General features: G+C 41.6%; 1 protein-coding gene across 9 annotated transcripts in view; it reads left to right on the top strand.

The window, feature by feature from the left end:
* Positions 1 to 20,610, top strand: part of Snap91 (synaptosome associated protein 91) — a 117,897-nt gene that overhangs the window by 94,142 nt on the left and 3,145 nt on the right. For 6 of the 9 annotated variants that reach the window (XM_052715943.1, XM_052715936.1, XM_052715987.1 and 3 more), the window contains 7 exons: positions 5,412 to 5,546; positions 7,160 to 7,309; positions 11,833 to 11,863; positions 12,982 to 13,081; positions 14,949 to 15,032; positions 15,636 to 15,740; positions 20,371 to 20,473. In XM_052715943.1, the coding sequence (XP_052571903.1) occupies positions 5,412 to 5,546; positions 7,160 to 7,309; positions 11,833 to 11,863; positions 12,982 to 13,081; positions 14,949 to 15,032; positions 15,636 to 15,740; positions 20,371 to 20,463 (698 nt within the window). In that variant the 3' untranslated portion in view covers positions 20,464 to 20,473. The remainder of the gene's footprint in view (positions 1 to 5,411; positions 5,547 to 7,159; positions 7,310 to 11,832; positions 11,864 to 12,981; positions 13,082 to 14,948; positions 15,033 to 15,635; positions 15,741 to 20,370; positions 20,474 to 20,610) is intronic. The other 3 variants (XM_052715996.1, XM_052715969.1, XM_052715961.1) reach the window with 2 other exon arrangements.

Genomic DNA, 20,610 nt, shown 5'->3' with positions numbered 1-20,610 from the left:
CCGGTGTGATACTCCCATTTGCCAAATCTTGTCACGGTGACTGCTGTGAAGAACGAGGCCCCCACTTTGATACCTCTTAGCTGTCTGGAAGCTGAAATGTAACACAAGACTGTGTACCCCACACACCCGACTTCCACTAACTTGAGAGAAGGCCTGCCAGCCTGCCTGGCTTTCCTCTCAGCCTAGATGCTTTTCACAGCAACTTCAACTTGGCCAGACACTTTCTACCTCTTATTAAACCAACACATTCAGTTCACCAAAACTGCATAGTTTCAAAGCTCCTTGGTGAAAACGATACTGCTGCTTTTTAAATGAGATAATTGATTATAAATCTTTAGCTCTGAAGTTGTGGTTAAAATCAACTGTACTGGCTGTCTGAAGAATTCTAAGAAGTCTTTCTTGGGTATCTGCTGCCCTGCCATAGACCAGATTTGTCACAAGAACTGTTCAAACCCACCAAGCAGTAGGCTGGTCACAAGACCACACTGTCTATTTCAGTGTCCTTAGTCTACTGTGCCTCATTGAGCCCTCCAGGGCCAGGTCCTGAGCTGAGATACTGCTTCCAAAGGAGCTTAGAACACTAGGACCTAAAGACTAGGACCTGGAGCAGAGGCCGAGGATCTTGGGAAAAAGAAAGCATTCCCATGGGATGCCAAATCAGAGGCTGGTGACAGAGCCAGGAGGTTTGACCCTAGGGGATGCCACAAGAACCAAAGCACCCCAGGAGAGCCAAGGGTCATACATAGTTCCTGAGGGATTTGTTCCCCAAAGGCTTGCTTTGGGTCATGTTACACACACATGCACACACACACACACACACACACACACACACACACACACACACACACACACACACAGAGCAAAAAACAAACAAACAAAAACCCCTTAACTTGTTCAGTGGACCTGACCATTCTGAACTCTTACTAAAGTGAGATAGAGAAGAGAAGGGTGACAAACGTCCCAATGTCTATGTACTTTTAAATGTGTCGTTGACGCTACTTTTCTGTTCCTTCCACTGCCTTTTCTTAGGACTCTTTGATGGGAACAGTTACTGCGTAAACGTTCATGTTTCTCTGGGCTTCCTACTTAAATAAATTAATATCTAATGCAAACAAGTTTGTTTGGGTACTACAGTCTAGTTTGCATCAAAACATTTCCTGTAAGTTACTTTGGTAGTGGGAGATCTGGTTTTGTTTTTGGTTTTTGGTTTTGTTTTGTTTTTTTGTTAGCATGGACAGCACTTTCACCTAATACCCTGATAAAAGAAATTTTAAATGGCATTTTTGGTTTTTCTAAAGTTTAATTTGAGAAGCCAGTTTCTCCCTGTTTTACTTTAAAAAGGCATTTCTTATGATTGCTTAAATATGACAGCATCAGGAAATCGCTGTTCTTAGTTTTTAAAAAAGTTACAGAGTATCAACATAATTGTATCTTGTGATTATTCCCAGTCCTCTCCACAAGTAAACATCATATCTACAATTCAGCTAACAATGATATCTGAGTTTTCACATTATCCAAATATCTTTATTTAGTGCATATAAAATAGAACAAATATTTGGGGCATGGCATTATGGTTATCTGCAGAACTAGCACTTTGGTTTGTGCAGACATAGTTACCAAGCCTACCACCTATGTAAATAAAGAACTTTTAAAAAACAAATAGATATGATGGAGCATGCCAGTGGTTTCAGCATTTAAAAAGCAGAAACACAACAGAGGTTCCCAACTAGTTTGAGGCCAGGCTTGTCTACATACAGGGCACCCAAGGCTACATTGTTAAGGACTGTCTGAAACACAGAAACAAATGAGCCTAATAAGAGATATGTACCCACAAACTGTGATCAGGTTAGTAGTAGGATTTGAGCCATAAAAAAAAGTTGCATTTTGTGAGGAATTTTCTAGTCATATTATTGTTGATAATCAAACTATTTTATTAAGGATAAAAAAGGTAGATGATACACAGATACCATTACAGGCACAAGGAATCTTGGTCACTAGACTGAGGCGACTCACCTCATACCAACTAAGATTTCTTTTCGTCTTTCTTTTTGTGTGGTCCTAGGGACCACAACCACAGCTTCTTTCTCGATAGCAGGCAAGCACTGTACCATCTCTTTGAAGGAGTAAGTTTACATGTAAGTGAAAGGCAACAGATAGATGATAGAGTGAAATGCTGAAATTAGTTTTTTAAAGATTTTAAAGCTGTTAAGGATAACTATAAAAACAAAAAGAAAATGTCACTGAATATTTGCATGTATTATAAAAGCAGACAACAAAGACTAAATGAAATGGGTAATTTCTTTTAAAAGGTTGTATAAAAGCCAGGGTTTTTTTTTTTCACTCAAATTTAAATCTAGATTTGTCAAATAATAATTCCAGCACTAAAATGTTGGTGACAGCCGGGCGGTGGTGGCGCACGCCTTTAATCCCAGCACTCGGGAGGCAGAGGCAGGCGGATCTCTGTGAGTTCGAGGCCAGTCTGGTCTACAGCGCGAGATCCAGGAAAGGCGCAAAGCTACACAGAGAAACCCTGTCTCGAAAAACCAAAAAAAAAAAAAAAAAATGTTGGTGACATACATCTTAATCTTCATCTTCTACCACTTAAGAAAAAAAATCTTAAATTTCTTGGTTCATCCAGCACAGAGAAATAAAAAATAAAAAAAAACAACTCTGGAGCCAGAATATTGGCTCTGACCTCAAGCTTTCTCCTCTATGGAGCCTCATAGGAATGTTCTGAGGACAAAATAAATTCATATATATTTCATATGGTACCTGACGTGGCCCTGGGCCACATATGACTAAAGACTGCTGTGAATATAGTCTAGCCCAGAATCTTAAAGTCATTTTTAAAACACTAGCAGTTTGTTTTTTATTTTTTGTTTTTTTCTGGAGGGGAGTTAACTCAGTTGCACCATTCTCCAGTGTAAATTTTGCAGATGCCATCATTTTACAATGGCAAAAGGTTGCCTAAGCCTGCGGTGGGCATTGTTGTTTTTGCAGGGTCTAAGTTATCAAGTGCAGCAAGGCGTGCGATGCAGATGGGTCAGCTCAGAAGAGTGCTTGGAACAGTGCCTCACACTCAGGGTGCCACATCCCACTGCTGCTGTCCCAGTCCGCTTCTGCAGAATAGACCCTAACACTTTATACTAGAGCACTATTATACACCTATCAGTGTGGTCTTAGCTTTGAGTAAGTTCATTAGTGCTCAACAGATAAGCCCTACTTGCACATACGCAGACACACTTTCCTCTGTCTATGGAATCTACTAGACGTGTTGACTCTTTAGAGTCACCTCCAACCATGGAATGTCAAACGTAAAACAGATGAACCTGTAGTACTTTCAGACCACTCTTGTTATGATTCTAGAATGTACTTTCTTTTTTCTTGGGCAAGATTTTAAGAAGCTAAGTCAAATGCAGCCACCTCCAGTCTCGGCTGTGATGAAGAACCAGACCAGATGGCAGTTGCCTAAAGTCTAACTTGACATGTTATGTTTCAAAACTCATCATTAACTTCGCCACCAATGTCCCTAAAATCAAAACCATTGCATCCAAAGTGTAATGATGATTTTAGCTCATATTTGCTTCATAATGTAACTAGTTCTCACTGATCTGGAGAATACCCTTTCTCTGGCAAATAATTTTCAAAATTAATTCAGTGTCATTTAAATACTAAAAGTCACTCAGCATGACCCCTGTGAACTTCAGAAAGGCAATTCAAATGACTAACAATTTTTTTTCCAAAAATGCAGTATATTTGCATATGTGTTCAAGAAAAGTCTAAATCCATGAAGTCTTAAATTTATGTCCCTTTTGATTTATAGGAATAACATGACTTGAATATTATTGCTTACTGCTAAAAAGATGATGAAAGTTTACTTTATAAAAGATAAATTGGTTTTGTAAATTGCAGTGTTATATGTCTGTATTTTTACAATCAATTTGTGAAGAAGAGATGATGTGACTAGATTTGAAAAACAAAAACATATGCAACAAATTTGAATGTAAGAAATATTTCCAGGCATGGTGGTGCATGCTTTTAATCCCAGCACTCAGGAGGCAGAAGCAGGCAAATCTCTATGAGTTGGTCAGTCCAGTGAGTTCCAGGCTTATTATCCGGGGCTATATAGTGAGACTCTGTCTCAAAACAAAAAACAAAACATAAAACAAAAAACCCCAAACAAACAAAAAAAAACAGACTTCTGGTAAAAATAAAGCCTTTTATAATACAAAATTACCTAGTATCTTACTAAACATTTACTAATTACCTCTTTGCAGATGCATATTTTTACACAAAAGCATCAGAGTAATCTTAGGCTTCCATTCCTGTTGCTTGAGAGACATGATCTGCTTCCAGAATTCAAAGAATATTTAATTTGAGATCAGATTAATTTTCAGCCATTTTTTTAAGTCCTTATCATTCACTCAGTAACCATTAGCTTACTGTTTCAGGAACTGTGCTAAATATTAACAGAAGAGACAGGAGGGAAAGGCACACAGCTCCTGAACCTGTAAGCTATCTGTGGAGTCGGGGGCTTGGGGAACACAGGGATGAGGACATGATGGGAGTGGCGCGGAATTCTGCTCCATGTGCTGGGGACAGTGACGGACATGGGGGATGGAGTGCAGCTAGCAGCAGTAGGTAGCAGCACGTCCTGGAGTTCTTTCCAGAAGTCCATGACATTCGGGGCTGTGAGTTTGGCTGCAATCTGGTTTGCAGGGACAGGGAGCAATCAGAATCCGAGCCAGAAGGCTGTAGAAACAAAGGAATCTGAAAGTGATGGGGCACCAGGGAAAGCTTTCAGAGAAGTAACGGTCAAGGTTGTCTACTCAGAGGGACCGCCTGGCTGAGCTGCGAAGAGAGGACCAGAGGGATGCACACTACAGATGGGACATGCCCTCCGTGATTGTTACCTGAGAGCAGTGATCAGTTCCTGCCTAGCCTTCACGGTGCCATGGGGCTAAAACGTGGAAATTGAGGATTTGATGCCCATTTTTTTTTTATTTACATTTCGTTACTGAGCTGGTGTGTGCAACTAAACATGTTGTAACTATCTATTTCTGTCATTGTAAAGTTTCAGTGTGATGACGACTTATCTGAATTCTAACCCTTCTTTGCTTTGTGTATTTCATCGTAGCAGATTCTGGTACCACAGGTTCTAACAAGGTTCACTCATGTGTGTACATCATATTTAGGGCTTGTGTTTCAGAGCTACCTTGTTTCTGGTTAAATTGGATCTGTCATTCGTACATGATAGATCAACATCCTTGGAGAAGCTCTTGGCAAAACAAGCTTGCTGGTTTCACTAATTGCTAATCATTCTTCAATTCCTGAAGCTTTTTCTGACTCTGTTGGTATGGTCTTTTCCCCATCTTCAGCTGACATTTTTCTGGGACTTTTTTTTTCATCAGGGTTTGGGGGTTCCTTCATGGCCCCATCTACAACACCAGTAACCCCAGCTCAGAATAACCTGCTGCAACCCAATTTCGAGGCTGCTTTTGGAACAACGCCTTCAACTTCAAGCAGCAGCTCCTTTGATCCATCAGGTAAGTCATCGATGGTTCAAACCCTCTTCCTTATATCTGATACTATAGCAACGACCTCCCAAGGTTAGTGTTGATTGTAGGAAGCGTACAGGTGGATATTGTTAGCCTGGTTGGTGGCTCTCAATCTGTAACTCAAGCCAAACTTTCCAGGACACGTTTGGTAGCTCTAAGAATAACCTCCTGTCCTTTCTGTTTCTGTTTTTGAATTTTAGCAGAGCTCTTCCCACACCCACCCTCTATTTTGCACGAGCTCACATGCACATGGTTTAGCGGTGGTCAAGGGAGGACTTAGACTCTGTAGCGAATCTTTGCACAGCATCTGAGTGTGTGGACGCCCCCAACACACACCCCGCTCCTGCTGTTGCTTTACACCCTCTGAAGCTTGCATGGCCCTCCGTTTTATGAAGTTGAGACACGGATAGTACCTTCGCTTCTAACCTTTCACCCTGCTGTCCTTCTCTTTGTATCCTCTTCCATTCCACTCTTCTCATGCTGGCTCCTTCCTACAAACTTTCAATTGGTGAGTTTTCGGCAATTACATGTGTTTCAGAGACACCCCGACTATATCCTGTGCCTGACAATCTGGTTGCTTCTGTTGCCAGTGCTGACTTGAATGCTGTCTTTCCCACCTGAGAGTGACTGTGTAGTGGTGTTTACAGTAGATGCATATAGTCTCCTATAAGAATGTAGCAGCCCAACGTTGTTACGTAGATAAGATATTAGCAATATCTTATGGATACTCTGAGCCTGTGTTTTGAATAGTCTTTCTGTATTCTAGGAACTGAACAAGTGGTACTTGTCATCTGGGGATCAGGGACAATGGTGGTGGCTCTTGACTTCTATCCTTAAAGTCCTGTTTATTTCAAATATGCCCATAAAGCATAACCCAAACATTGCCACAAAAAGAAGGGGAAAATCTAAATTAACTACCTCTAAAATGTGACAAAGTCTCTTTCTGATACATATCCCTAGATGCTGACAGAACACCATTTGTTTTATGCTAACTTCATTGGACAGTGGAGAATTATATATTTTTCCAATTACAAATTGCATTAAGAGTAAGCATCTTAGGTTAGCTTGGGTAAATCATTTATAGTTTACTACACATCACTACCATTTAGAATAAAAAGTGCTTAGTGGTTATTTTAATTAGACTAACAATGGCTACCACTTATTGAGTGCCTATACAGAAGAAGCATTGTGATTAACGTGGGAAAATATTCCCTCATTGGTCCTTACATCAAAGGCATATATTAGTGGTCCTGTCCTCATTTACAGATGAGGAAATGGAAGTGTCATTTCCTGATGCTCAGAGCTAAAGGGGTGTGGCTGAGTTACAGCCTGGCTCTGTGCGCTCTCTAGTCCATTATACTATACAGCCTTCCTCCTGGTCTTTCTCCATGGTCATTAACGTTTCCATGTATTTTTGAGTAGACACGTTCTTTTTGGTGTTCATAGTCACAAATTATATGACTTCTGTTGTTCCTTTTACAATAATGTTTTTTCATGTGTTTTCATGGTTTCATTAAAGACTGTCTTTTGCATAATATCTATCTCTTGTCTTTTTTTTTTTTTTTTCAATTTTTTCTGAACCTGGTCTCTTTGATTTCCAGTGTTTGATGGTTTAGGTGATCTTCTGATGCCGACCATGGCACCATCTGGGCAGCCTGCACCTGTCTCAATGGTCCCACCCAGTCCTGCAATGGCAGCCAGCAAAGGCCTTGGAAGTGACCTTGACTCATCTCTGGCCAGCTTAGTAGGCAGTGAGTAGTTCTATTTACTTGAAGCATGTGTGAATTGGATTCTTTGTTCCTTTGTATCTTTTTGCTCTGTTTTTGCTCATGGGTAAGTGTATTAAGGAGTGAATGAAAATAGTTAGCATTTCACCCCGAGCCTTTCTTTAGAAGGTAAGCACTTGCTATTCCATTGTCTTACAAGAATACTCAACGTCACTTTTAATCTAAATCATAAAAACAAAAACTAACTGAGGAGCACACACTGGCCTTCCCTGGATAATATACAGAGGCATTCTATATAAGTACATAACCATCTAAAAATAGAATTATACTAAGTGTGGTATATTTATAGTATCTGAGTTTCATTTTTCAACAAGTATTTATTGATCAGGAGAGCTATTCTTCCAGGCATTAGAGATGATTCAGTGAACAAAACAGATAAAACTTCTATTCTTATGGCCCTCACAAAAAGCCAAGACAGAACAGTGAAAAGTTTAAAATAAATTCTGCTTTATGTTACATCATGAGTACTAAGTGGGAATAAGCCTCCCCAGGGTAAGGAGTGAAGTACATAGCTGTGAGAAGAACGTTTGTGGGCACTGGAAGAATTCAGTGCACAGACTGGAGTAGAGATTGCCTAGCAGGGACTGGAGAGATGGCCAAGTCCAAAGGACATATGATGGGTAAAGCTGAATCTGAGGAGACAGAGAGTCCTGGGAAGCACAGACAGTTTCTGTGAACATTGGCCTTGCTTTAACTCTGGATTTTTATTTTCCACCAAGGCAAATGGGCTTACCTTTGTGGATATCATGCAATATTAAGCAATATCAAAAGCTTAGTAGGTCATTTGTACCTACTTCTTTATTAACTTCCCATCTACATTTATTTCCCATTCATTATGCTTGATCTGAACATCTATAAAAATGCCTTCGTGACATCCTGCAGACCTTTGCTAATTATTTTCTTCTTCCCAAAACCCATCCCTCTGAGAGATGGCTTTTTGTGAGTGTGTAATGTGCTACCTCACTCCCATGTCCCTAGGCTATCTCTGGCACACAGCCTTCATTTTGTCAACTGCCTGTGACAATTATCTCAGGTAGGAAAAAAGCTCACCAACTTGAGGACTAACTGAGCAATCTTGAAAAAATATGAACAAATCTGAGGACTCACTGGTTTTCAAAACTTCTACACAGCTACGGAAACTGATAAAAAATGATACTGACACAACCAGGAACTGTACTGTAGACCAACAGAATAGAAGCAAGATTCTGGAAATAAGTCTTCACATCTGTTGTCAAGCCAGTGTAGATGATGGGCCCAATAAGGGAAAAGTCAGTCTTTAAAACTGGAACAATGTGAGAGACTCGGAAAAAGGAATAAAGTTGAACTTCTTTATACCATCAGAAAATCAACTCAAAATGAATAAATGTTAAAGAAAACGATCAAACTCTCAGAACTTGATAGTAAATCTTTGTGATCTTGGATTAGGTGATGTCCTTTACATACACAAGCAACAAAGGGCCCTAGAGAGATGGCTTAGCAGTTTAGAGCCTTTGTTGTTCTTGCAGTAGAACAGAGCTGAGTTCCCATCACTCACATAGTACACCCATCTAAACCTCCAGTTTCAGGAGATCCAACACCCTCTTTTGACCCCAGTGGGCATCAGGAACACACATAGTATATATATGTATGTATATGTATGTATATATGTATCTATGTATATATATATGTATATATATGCAGGAAAATACTCAGAAAATGAATCTAACTTTTTAAAAATGTAAGCAACAAAGAATAAAATGAATTTTTAAAAGTTCATCAAAATATTTTAAAATTCACAAATGATGAAAGTGAAAAGAGAGGCTAAGAGCTCTTGTTGCTCTTGCAGAGGACCTGGGTTCAGTTCCCGGCATGCACATGGGAGCTTACAACCATCCATGGCTCCAGTTCCAGTGGGTTTGATGCTCTCTCAGGACCTCTGCAATTACCAGACACACATATGGTTCACAAGCAAACCTGCAAGCAGAACACTAATACACATCAAATACAATTTAAAAGTCTAAGACAGTTTTTAAGGGAAAAAGCAACTCCAGAATGAAAGGATTGTTAATCACAGATCTTACAAAGGACTTCTGTAATGTGCAAATAACTTCTGCACATCAACAATGAAAATAGGAATAATAGGGCTTAAAAGCTGGCAGAGGACTTGAATGGCTGTTAAGTATAGGGAAAGATCTTCAGTATCATCAGATGTTGTTAGTGTAAATTGGAGCCACAAGAACCACTCACATCCAGAAGAGATACCTATGAGGAAAGCCAATTGGAACACATGCTGGCATTCCATGAAACCTTCAGATGCTACTGATGAGATCATGGCACAGTATGACTGCTGTGGAAAGAAGCATGGCAAGTCCCCCTGTGGTAACAGAGTGAGCCAAACCTCTCAGCAGTTCTACTGCTAGGTACGTGGAGTAAATGAAAATGTGTGTCCACACAAAAGCATGTACAGATGCTCTTAGAATTGCCAGTTATAAAAGCCTCATGGTGAAAACTATCATACAGTCCATTAGTTAATGAAGAGGTGTGTGTATATGTGTGTCTTATGCTATATAAATATAATAATACATGATGAACTATCATTTGAACTGGAAAATGAGTGATATACTGATACATGGAACAACATGAGTATATTCCATGAATATGTTAGGCTAAGTGACAGATTTAGTCACAAAAACCACATGTGATACAAGTCTGTTCATACACAATGTACAGACTAGAAAAATCTGAAGAGACAGGAAGTAGTAGTGTCTAAGGTAAAAAAGGGAGGAAGAAAAGTAGCTGCTAAGAGGTACAAGATTGTATTTGTGGCACCAAAAGTGAGCTACAAGTGTTGACTGTATACCTCTGTTAATAGACTAAAGCCATGAACTACACACTGTCCGGATGGACTTTCTGGTATGTGAATGGTATTGCATCTCACAAAAGGTGCTTTAAAATACTTCTAGTGTTAGCAGAAGCTCCCACTGAGACTACCCTGCAGACCTGTCTACTCAGTCCATTCTCTTTGTCCATGGCAAGCCTTCCACATGCTATCACTCCCAGCCTTCTTGCCAAGAGACCTGGCCTGCAGCAAGCCCACACCTCCACATAGCATTCCCATCTGCCACAACGGGATTCCTGCATGCGTACGTGTGGAGCACCTGCCTAGTTTTGCCTCTCCAGATGATCAGCATAAATATTTGGTTGGCTTTATAGTTGTTTACTGTAGAGATTAAACTGTATATTCTACCTGAAAATAAAATTTTTAGAAGTGAGACTTCTTTATCTTCTAAAAACATTGATGGCTGGCCAGGAGCAATGACACATACCTATCTATAAGCTTAGCTACTTGGAAGGCTGAAACAAGAGGATTTCTTGAACCTACAACTTAAGAGGCTAGCCTGGGCAATGTAGCAAGATAAAGTCTTTTTTTTTAAAATGATCAAAATTATGTGTAAACATTTCTTTATTTGGTTTAGTTAATACGTATAGCTTATTTTGTAATGCTGAGAAACAAAATACAAAAACTGAATATTAAAATCATCATCTAACAAATCAGCTCCACACTGACTAGGGGCTTTGTTCTGGCTGCTCCTTCACCTTGAGGGCTCAGCTTTGGGAAAGCCTCACCTTCTCCAGGAGACCTTCCGCTGTCTGACCCCTCACCTCCACTCTCCCCTTCTAGCAGCCTGTACCATTGATTTTTCTTACGTCACCGTTTCTCATCTACGTCACACCTCTAGAGTGTGGGTTCCTTCAGCCTGGGGGGTCTTGAATCCTTCTCTTTATCGATATATCCCAAGTGCCTAGGATAATGCCTGATATAGCTAAAGCTCAATATATCTTTGCCTAATTGACCAGTGAAGTGCAGTGAGGGCTAGATGATTGAGCCAGATATTCCCCAGATCACTCCCACATTCACAGTCCACTAGCTGGGCTCCTGGAACCCAGCACATGGTTCAGCTCACATCTGAGCATCACCACAGCAGCAAAAGACCGGTGCACAGCTGCGTAAGACGTTGCAGCCAGAGGAAGCCCCTTAGGGTATGAGCAGCCAGGGCTTTGGTTGACTGCTAGTATGTGGGCACACATTGCCTGACACCTACCCAAGTTCCCGACTTGCAGAAGGAAGGCAGGTGTCTAGCATGATCTCAGGTAAACAGTCTAAAGTCATTATTAACTATCGTCAGAGACAGTTTTGTATCATGGAAATAACTTCACTGGTCAGGCTCACAGACCCCCAGCCTAACAGGGGTTTTTCAGACAGCAATCTCAGACCTTCTGGGCAAGTGTACACTAAATGTGATCCTTCAGGCTGATGTGAAGTAAAAGAAAATTTAAAATTCTACTTTTGTTTACTAATATAGTTTCTTTTTCATCTAACTGGATACAGTCATGGCTAGGCAAAAATACAGACTTTTTCTAAGCCTGGGAGTCCTGGGATTCTCAAATACTGTCAAATGTAAGCTGAACATAAAGATTTAAATTCTTTTTCTTTTATCCATTTGTAGATCTTGGAATTTCTGGTACCACAACAAAAAAGTAAGTGTTTTTTCAATTATCTGCTTTCCTTTTAACAATGTGTTTGTGTGTGTTTATTCAAGACTTCTCAACATTTCATTGGCTGAAGTGTGTTATTTCCCATTCTTAAGCTAGGTAATTTAAGTTGTTTTTCATGTCAATTTATATTGTTGTTGTTAGTCTATTGAAATCTTCAAATTATTGCTCCGTTTTGAGAAAGAGTAACCTATTTCAGGCTGGGATTGCCATTGTTACGTCTGGAAATATTTTGGGATGGAGTTTTGAGTTTTCAGTTTTTTTGAGACAGGATTTCTCTGTGTAGTTTTGAGTATTTTAATAACTTTAAGATTCAGCCTAGTATTTCTGGCCAATGTTGATTTTTAAAAGGCTTTCTTGGGTCATAAAATGATAAACAGTATATCTTTTCCTAAGATGTATGTTTTGACATTGAAACTGGGATGCATGTTAGAGCTGTACAGTGATTATAAATCAGGTTATAGGCATGATACAGTTGTGGGAAGCCCTTCCTTGAACTCTTCCCGAACCAGAGAAAACTGTCATCAGTGCATTTGAAATTCAAGAAGTTATAGGGCTGGAGAGATGGCTCAGCGGCCAGGAGCACAAATTGCTCTAACAGAGGACCTGAGTTCTGTTCCTGGCACAAATAACAGATAGTTCCCAACTCCCTGTAACCTCAACTCCAGAGAATCTAACACCTCTGGCCTCCTGGACTCATATGTACATACCCACACACAGATATATGCATATAACACATAATTAAAAGTATAAATTCAACAAGATAGGTGTCCAGATTGATGGTGTATTATTTGGAGTTTTTATTATGAATAAAGAATTTAGTTGAATTTTTTGGCATATTTTTCCGTTGTAAGTGACATGGAATTCCTGTTGTCACTGAATTCAAAACACTCATTTGTTTTATTTTAAAAGCTTTTGCGCTTTTAGGTACATATTAGGTACAATATGGTAAGACTCTCTGTAAGTTTTAATCTATACCCTTTATCACCACCAGGTTCCAACAGATTACTTCTAAACCCAAGTAAAAGAATCCAGGAAGCCATATGCCATTTTTTTTCCCTCTGACTTTTGTGTTTTGTCTGTTTTTGACACTTGCCCTTTAGGGGAGATCTCCAGTGGAATGCCGGGGAGAAAAAGCTGACTGGTGGAGCCAACTGGCAACCGAAAGTCACTCCAGCCACGTGGTCAGCGGGTGTTCCGCAGGTACGTGACAGTGAGGCCAGGGGCAACTTACCAGTGTTCAAGTCTACAGAGAAAGTTTGTTCTGCTTAACTTGACTATTAACATCGTGCAACCCTGTTCACACTGAAGTGATAAAAGCAAGGTGCAAAATTCAATGAAATGCAATGAGCACAAGATCTGGTCCCACTGCCTGGATGCCTCCCAAACAGATCAAGCCAATCAACTGTCTCACCCATTCGGAGGGCCTGATCCAGTGTGGACCCCTCAGCCATTGGTTCATAGTTCATGTGTTTCCATTCATTTGGCTATTTGTCCCTGTGCTTTATCCAACCTTGGTCTCAACAATTCTCACTCATATAAACCCTCCTCATTCTCGTTGATTGGACTCCCAGAGATCCACCCAGGGCCGTTTGAAACCTGGGGCCTATGCAGGATTGTTTGGCTTGGCCTGGGAGGAGGGGACTAGACCTACCTGGACTGAGTCTACCAGGTTGACCTCAGTCTGTGGGGAAGGCTTTGCCCTGGAGGAGATGGGAATGGGGGGGGGGGGGCGTTGGGGGGAAGGTGAGGGGGACGGGAGGGGGGAGAACAAGGGAATCCGTGACCGATATGTAGAACTGAATTGTATTGCAAAATAAATTAAAATAAATTTAAAAAAAAAATACACACACACAAAAAAAAAAAATTCAATGAAATGCAAATCTATGGACTTCGCATGTGATAATGATCACAACCTACACTTAAATACCTTGTGATTGCAATAGTCTTCATAGTAGTATTTATGTTTCTGATTTATTTGCAAAATTGTAGAAATAATTTTCCAGCACATTCCCTATCATGGATTGTAATACCATTTTATCACATTTCCTGCCGAAATCTCCTGACAGGCTAAATAAGAAATGAAAACTTTTTTTTTTTCTTATCAGAAAGGATGAAGTGTGCTGACCAATTTCATGTCAGCTTGACACAAACCAGAGCCTTTTTTAAAAGCCAGAATCTCAATTGACAAAATGCCCTCGCCAGACTGGCCTATGGTGCGTTTTCTTCATTGATGGTTTATATGGGAAGGGCCCAGTTTCCTGTGGGCAGCGCCACTTCTGGACTAATGGTCCTGAATGGTCTAAGAAAGCAGGCTGAACAAGCCATGAGGAGCAAGCCAATGAACGGTACTCCTCCTTGGCCTCTACCTTGGTTGCTGCCTCCAGGTTCCTGCCCTGATTTTACTTCAGGATGGGCTCTAAGCTGTGGGCTGAAATACACTTTTCTCCCCCACATTGCTTTTTGTCATGGTATTTATCAGAGCAATAGAAACCCAACCAAGACAGGTTGTTTTCTATCCAGTAATAGTTTATTTTAAGATCCTATTTTTTTTCAGCTCACCAATTTTAAACTTGAAACTAGACCATTATCCTTTCCATAAGGTTTAATAGATATTCATTTCTACTGTATCATCCTTTTATTTTTTATAGAAAAACTAGGAAAGCCACTGTTCCCAAGCCCACTTACAGAATTCCATATCCCACCCTTGGGCACACCGCTGCCTGTCTAAGTCTGTCTGTGGCTCCAGTGTCTGACCCCCTGCTGCATGCCCCAAGGATAGAATGGTGGGAGGAGATGGCTCACTGCAGTCCAGTTCTTTCACAGTGAGAATGGGGTGGGCAGAGGGAGGTTTGAGAGTTGAAAAATAAACAGAACGGCAGAAGTGAACCTCAAACCATTGCTGTGGTGCTAGTCAGCTTTTAAATTTTAGAAGGGAAGTTTGAGAGTGCTTGAAATGCACACATTTGAAATACACACATTTTAAAATTACAGCCTATCATTTTAAAACCATGATATGTTGTTTCTTTTTTAATTTGTTCTGTGTGGTTCTGTGGGCATGCGTGTGCAGCAGGGCACTGTTCCTTCAACCAGCTCAGTTCCTCCGGGTGCCGGGGCCCCATCTGTTGGGCAACCTGGAGCAGGATTTGGAATGGTGAGTGATGTGCCAAAAACCTGTAGTTGATGCTCCTGATATCTTTACAAATGTTCAAACGAATAGTAACTTCTACAGGAAATACAGTAAAGGAAACTACAGCTTAAATAATCTACTTTGGGCCTCGACCAGCCTAGCCAGGAAGTGGGGAGGCAGTTACGCTGTGTATACATATATTGCCATCAAATTACAGCATGTTGCTGTATCATTGGGGGGATGATACTTACTACATACTTTAGCTCAGTCATCAAAAAACAACCCTTTCTATACTGGGGCTTTTCACTCTGCACTTTATCATCGGCACATTTTAGGGCCATCCTGCATAAGGAAGTTAGCTTTTGTCTCCTCAAGAATCACTCCAACAGGAGATACAGCCCCTGATTGGAATGAGGATGCTGCATGGCCAACCAGGCTTATACGCACAGCTTGGGGACTTTCTCCCCATCTGACAGTCTCAACACCCAGAGTTCAAGGTTACATAATACATCATAGTTTCTACCTGCGTGGTTTTCGCAGAAATTGTCCAAAGCATGTCAAAGGTGTGCATGTCTGGTTATGCACTCCTGGCTCCCAGACCTGCTCTGACTCCTCCTTCCTTTGCAGCCTCCTGCAGGGACGGGCATGACCATGATGCCTCAGCAGCCGGTCATGTTTGCACAGCCCATGATGAGGCCACCCTTTGGAGCTGCCGCTGTGCCGGGCACCCAGGTCAGTTTCTTAAAGTTCACAGCACGCTGCATTTACTCCTAAACATAGAACTGTCAGGCTGTTAGGGTGTGAGGAACAGAGGCAAGAGGCACAGCTCCACTCTTCATCCTCAGCAGCCTGAGGAGTTCTAGTCTTTTAGGGATTCAGGCCAGACTGGGTTTCCTGGCTTGAAAAAAAATAATATTTCAGGACTGGCCAGTGTGCAGCAGAATTGGTGGTTAATAAAGATTGGACAGGAAGTTTAGCTTGAACTATTTAGGGAGCCCCCAGGCAGTGGGACCAGGACCTGTCCCTAGTGCATAAGCTGGCTTTTTGGAACTTAGGGCCTATAGTGAGACACTTTGCACAGCCTTGGTGCAGGAAGGAGGGGCTTGGACCTGCCCCAACTGAATGTACCAGGCTCTGCTGACTCCCCAGGGGAGACCTTGTCTTGGAGGAGGTGGGAATGGAGGGTTGTGGGGGGAAGGCTGGAGGGTGGGAGGAGGGAGGACAGGGGAATCTGTTGGTATGTAAAATGAATAGAAAATTTCTAATGAAAAAAAAAAAAAGATAGGACAGGAAGGTTAAAAGGAAGCTGCTCAGAACGAAAGATGCAGCTCAGAGCGTGGTTGTGGACTTGTGTCTCATTTCACTGTCAGGTATATGCTTTGGGTGGGTTTGAAGCTGCTATCTTGAAAGAGTGCTACAGGCCTGAAGAGAGATCACTGGGCAGTTCTTGGGCAGCAGTGACAGGTTTACAGTTTATAAGTCAGGGTCTAGATCACAGGGATGCCAGGAGGTAGGGTGTCTGTACTGTAAACATTGTGAACACTTTTGTTTACGATTCCCGGGCTACTTCTTGGAAAACCCTACTCAAGGTTCTTAAGCCCGGTCCATTGTTATTTTAACATAAAATATCTCTATGTGAAAGGAATGTTATTTCTATGTTAGCCTTCACACCAAGTGTGTGTTGGGCTGGAATTCTTGCTTCAATCAGACTCCAGGGTGAAGGGCTCCTTTCCTGCCTCGTGGTCCTGTCGCTTTCCCTGCCTCTCTATCCTGCCTCAGGGTGGCTGTGTCAAAGGTGTTCTTACCTGATGGCTGTCTCACAGCTGTTGCTTCAGGAGTACAGGGGCATGGAAGCGGTGCGGGGTGTGGGGTGTGAGGTGTGGGGTGTGAGGTGTGGGGTGTGGGGTGCAGGGTGTGGGGTGCGGGACAATGACAAAGAGCTAAGCACCCTGCGGTCCTTCTCTTTTGTCTCTACTTAATTCAGAATGGTTCTTTTAGGGTACCTGGTACATGTGTCCCAGTGATGAGTTAGGTTTGGAGGTGGGGGGGGTTCTTTTCTTTTGTTCTTTTTTTTTTTTTTTTAAGATGCTTTCATGCAGCCCAGACTGATCTCAAATTCACTATGGAGCCAAGACTGGCCCCATACTGTCTGCTTCCATCCCACCTGCTGCAATTCCAGCTGTTTCCCACCACATCCAGCCAAGTGTGGAGTCACAGTCGTCCAGCCAGACTGCGGGGTCTACCCTGCACTCTGACAACAGCGGCACTGAGCTCCCAAACTTCAGAGCCACCATAAAAATCCCTTCTCTTTCAACACCAGCTACACTAAGTTTGGGAGTCCCCAGGGCCATCATCACTTCAGACAAGCTGTATACACAACCGAGGTTCTCTGTGACCTCCCTCTGCCTAGATCCACCATAGTGGCTCACAGAACTCAGGGGACTACAACACTTATGGTGATCGTTTTATTGATGTGAAAGGATACAAGTTAGATACAGCTAGGGGAAGGGAGATGCCAGGAACATTGGGGAGAGGTCCAAGCATGAAGTTGCTTCTAGCCTCAGTGTATGACAGTATTGCCAACTGCAGAAGATCACTCTGGCTTAGGTATGACATTAGTGAGGTTTCGTTGCATGGTAATAATTAATATGAGTTGAAGTCAGTCTCCAGTCCCTCCCTACCCTGGAGGCCATGCTTGCTATTATGTGGCCCAAAGACTCCACAACGTAATAGCTGTAGCCTTTTTGGTATGGCCAGCCTCCATGTACTCTGAGTCATCTCAGCATGCGTTAGGGAAGGGCGCCTATGAGTCACGTTGTTAGCATAAACTATCAGGGGCTGTCCTGGATAGCTTTCTATTGCTATGAGAAACACCAGGCCCAAAAGCAACTTGGGGGAAAGGGCTTATTTCAGCTTACAGCTTATGGTCCATCGTGAAGGGTTAGGGCAGGAGCCTGGAGACAGGACAAAGACCGTGGGTGGGATGCTGCTTCCTGGCTTAAACCATCCAGGGCCACCTGTCTAGGGATGGCACCACCCACAGTGGTATAGGTCCTCCCATATCAATCATTAATCAAGAAAAAGCCCTACAAGCTTGTCCACCCATCTGAAGGAAGTTTTTTCTCAGTTGAGGGTCCCTCTTCCCAGATGACTTCAACTTGTGTCTAATTGGTGGGGGAAAAAAAAACAAAAACCTAACCTGTATAGAGAGGGAGCTTCCAGGAGAAACCCTGAATAACAAAGTCACGCCTGTCACTTAAGACATTACTAGTAGGCTCCTCAATGAAGGGAAAACCTGTTTTTAGTGTGGCCAAATTCCCTACTCTACCATCCACTTACAGGAAGGCAAAAAGCATCCCGCTGTTAAGTGCTTTGCTGCTAATATTGGCCATGTTGGAAGTCTCCCTCTCTTGATTCTTCTTTTAAATTGTCTGTAAAATAAAGAGGTATTTGTGGACTTTTTCTTTTTTGCCCTGAGCAGCTGGCCTGGACAGAGTGAGAACCCAAAATTATAACTTCAGTAGCAACTTGCTGAGCAAACTAAACCAAATGGCTCCAGTTGAGTTTAGTGACGTCAGTAAATGTCTTCACTCCTGTGGCATCTTAAATGTACCAAACGGATATTTACATTGTCTTACTTATAGGATACTTACTCAGCGCTTTTAAACATTATTATTTTCAGTATGTGAAATGAGTTAATTTTGTTCCATAAGATAGTTGTTTCTCTTGTATAATGCCATCAGTTATTACTTGATTTGAAGAATAAAAATGAAAAACATGATAGCATGAAATATATTTTAATAATTGATGTTATAATCAGTCATGGAATAGTATGCAATATCCGTGTAATATTTATTTATTTAAGCATTTTTTTTAGTCAAGTTCTCCTTATATGGCCCTGGCTGGCCTGGAATTTAACTGTATAGATCAGGCTAGCCTACAGAGATCCATCTGCCTCTGCCTCCCAAGTGCTAGGATTAAAGGTGTGCACCACAATACCTGGCCTAATATTTAGATTGTATTTCCTCTATGCAAGAGAAAGCATAAATAGCCAATAGAATAAGCAAACCTGTACTTATAGCTTTCCTATAGAAAGCTTTTGTTTATTTCCCATGTCTGGGCCATCTATTATTTTAATTAGTTGTCATATTATCATCTCACATGTTGTGGAGGAAGTCTTCAATTTCTGCCAAGCAGTTTTCAAGCCTTAACATTGATTTTCCCTGACATTCTGTGAAATTCTGTAAAACCTCAGTTTTACAGGTGAGATTGGTGGATACTACAGTCAGTAGATTGGACATAGGAACAGATTGAGCCTCCTGGCTTCTGGAGCTATCCTTCCTGAACCACATGTAGAGACACCCAACCCCACAGTTCCAGATTTTAGGAACTGCTATCATCTTGAGGTGAATTGGCTTCTAAACAGAGATGTCAATCATGGCTCCAGACAGGCTGCCTGCAAACTTTTTAAGCTTTCCCTTGCCAGTCCTGAAAAGTAGAGCCCCCAGAAGTTTCTCCTGCAGTTGATAATTACAGTGTTGGATAAACACACAAGATAAGATCTGTGGTCCTGTGCTGTAAGCCTGGATGGGCTGGATATGAAGCTAGGAAATGACTTGTTCATCTGATACACACACTACCCCAAAGCTTTGTTTCATTTAAAATCTGTGAGTTCAAGGCCAGCCTGGATTACAGAGTGAGTTCCAGGAAAGGTGCAAAGCTACACAGAGAAACCCTGTCTTGAAAAATCAAAAAAAATTTTTCTATGAAGCACTGACATTGCTAGTTAATAATTTAAAGTAATTTCCTACCATACTATCTGCAAATTCATGTCTCAGTTGCCCCTGCAACTCACTGTTACTGTAAGAAAAGCTGTATAATTCTTTTCTTAATAGTTTGATGTTACTAACAATGCAAGGTAAGAATGTTTTTGGCATAGAAAAATTACTTTCTCTCCTCTCTCTCTCTCTCTCTCTCTCTCTCTCTCTCTCTCTCTCTCTCTCTCTCTCTCTGTCTGTGTGTGTGTGTGTGCGCGCGCGCGCGCGCAAATGTGTGTTTGTGTGTGTTTTACTGTATATTCTCACATCTTCCTAACCCCAACTGTTCTCTCAGAGTCCCCATATTTCACCTTGGCCGAATCTGATGTCAAAGAATTTCAAGAAAATCCAACTACTGTTCCTAGCGCATTTTTCCACTCCAAAGTTAGGCACGACCCAGACAAAGTAGAATGAAATCACTGTGTTAACTTTTAGCCATCTGTTCTTCTGTGTGTGTTTTCTCTGGGATATGCTCTGCCTAATGCTTACCTGTCTCTCTTGTGCTTTCTATTTCTGCTCTCTGGGGCTGGCCTCTTCCCCATTAGCTTTCTCCAAGCCCTACACCTGCCACTCAGAGTCCCAAGAAACCTCCAGCCAAGGACCCATTAGCGGATCTTAACATCAAGGATTTCTTGTAAACAATTTAAGGTATCTGATATTGAGCTTTTTCTGTGAGCTTGTTATAGTGAGCTGTGCAGTGCTTAACTGACCTAGGTATGAGGTCTGTTATTTCTGTGTTATAGGTAGATGATGGATGGATAGATGATGGATGGATGGATGGATGG

The sequence above is a fragment of the Peromyscus californicus genome, unplaced genomic scaffold (assembly GCF_007827085.1).
Source record: "Peromyscus californicus insignis strain IS unplaced genomic scaffold, ASM782708v3 Scaffold_11__1_contigs__length_118956290, whole genome shotgun sequence".
In the NCBI taxonomy this organism is placed as follows: Eukaryota; Metazoa; Chordata; class Mammalia; order Rodentia; family Cricetidae; genus Peromyscus; species Peromyscus californicus.
This window is presented reverse-complemented; position numbering and strand designations above follow the sequence as displayed.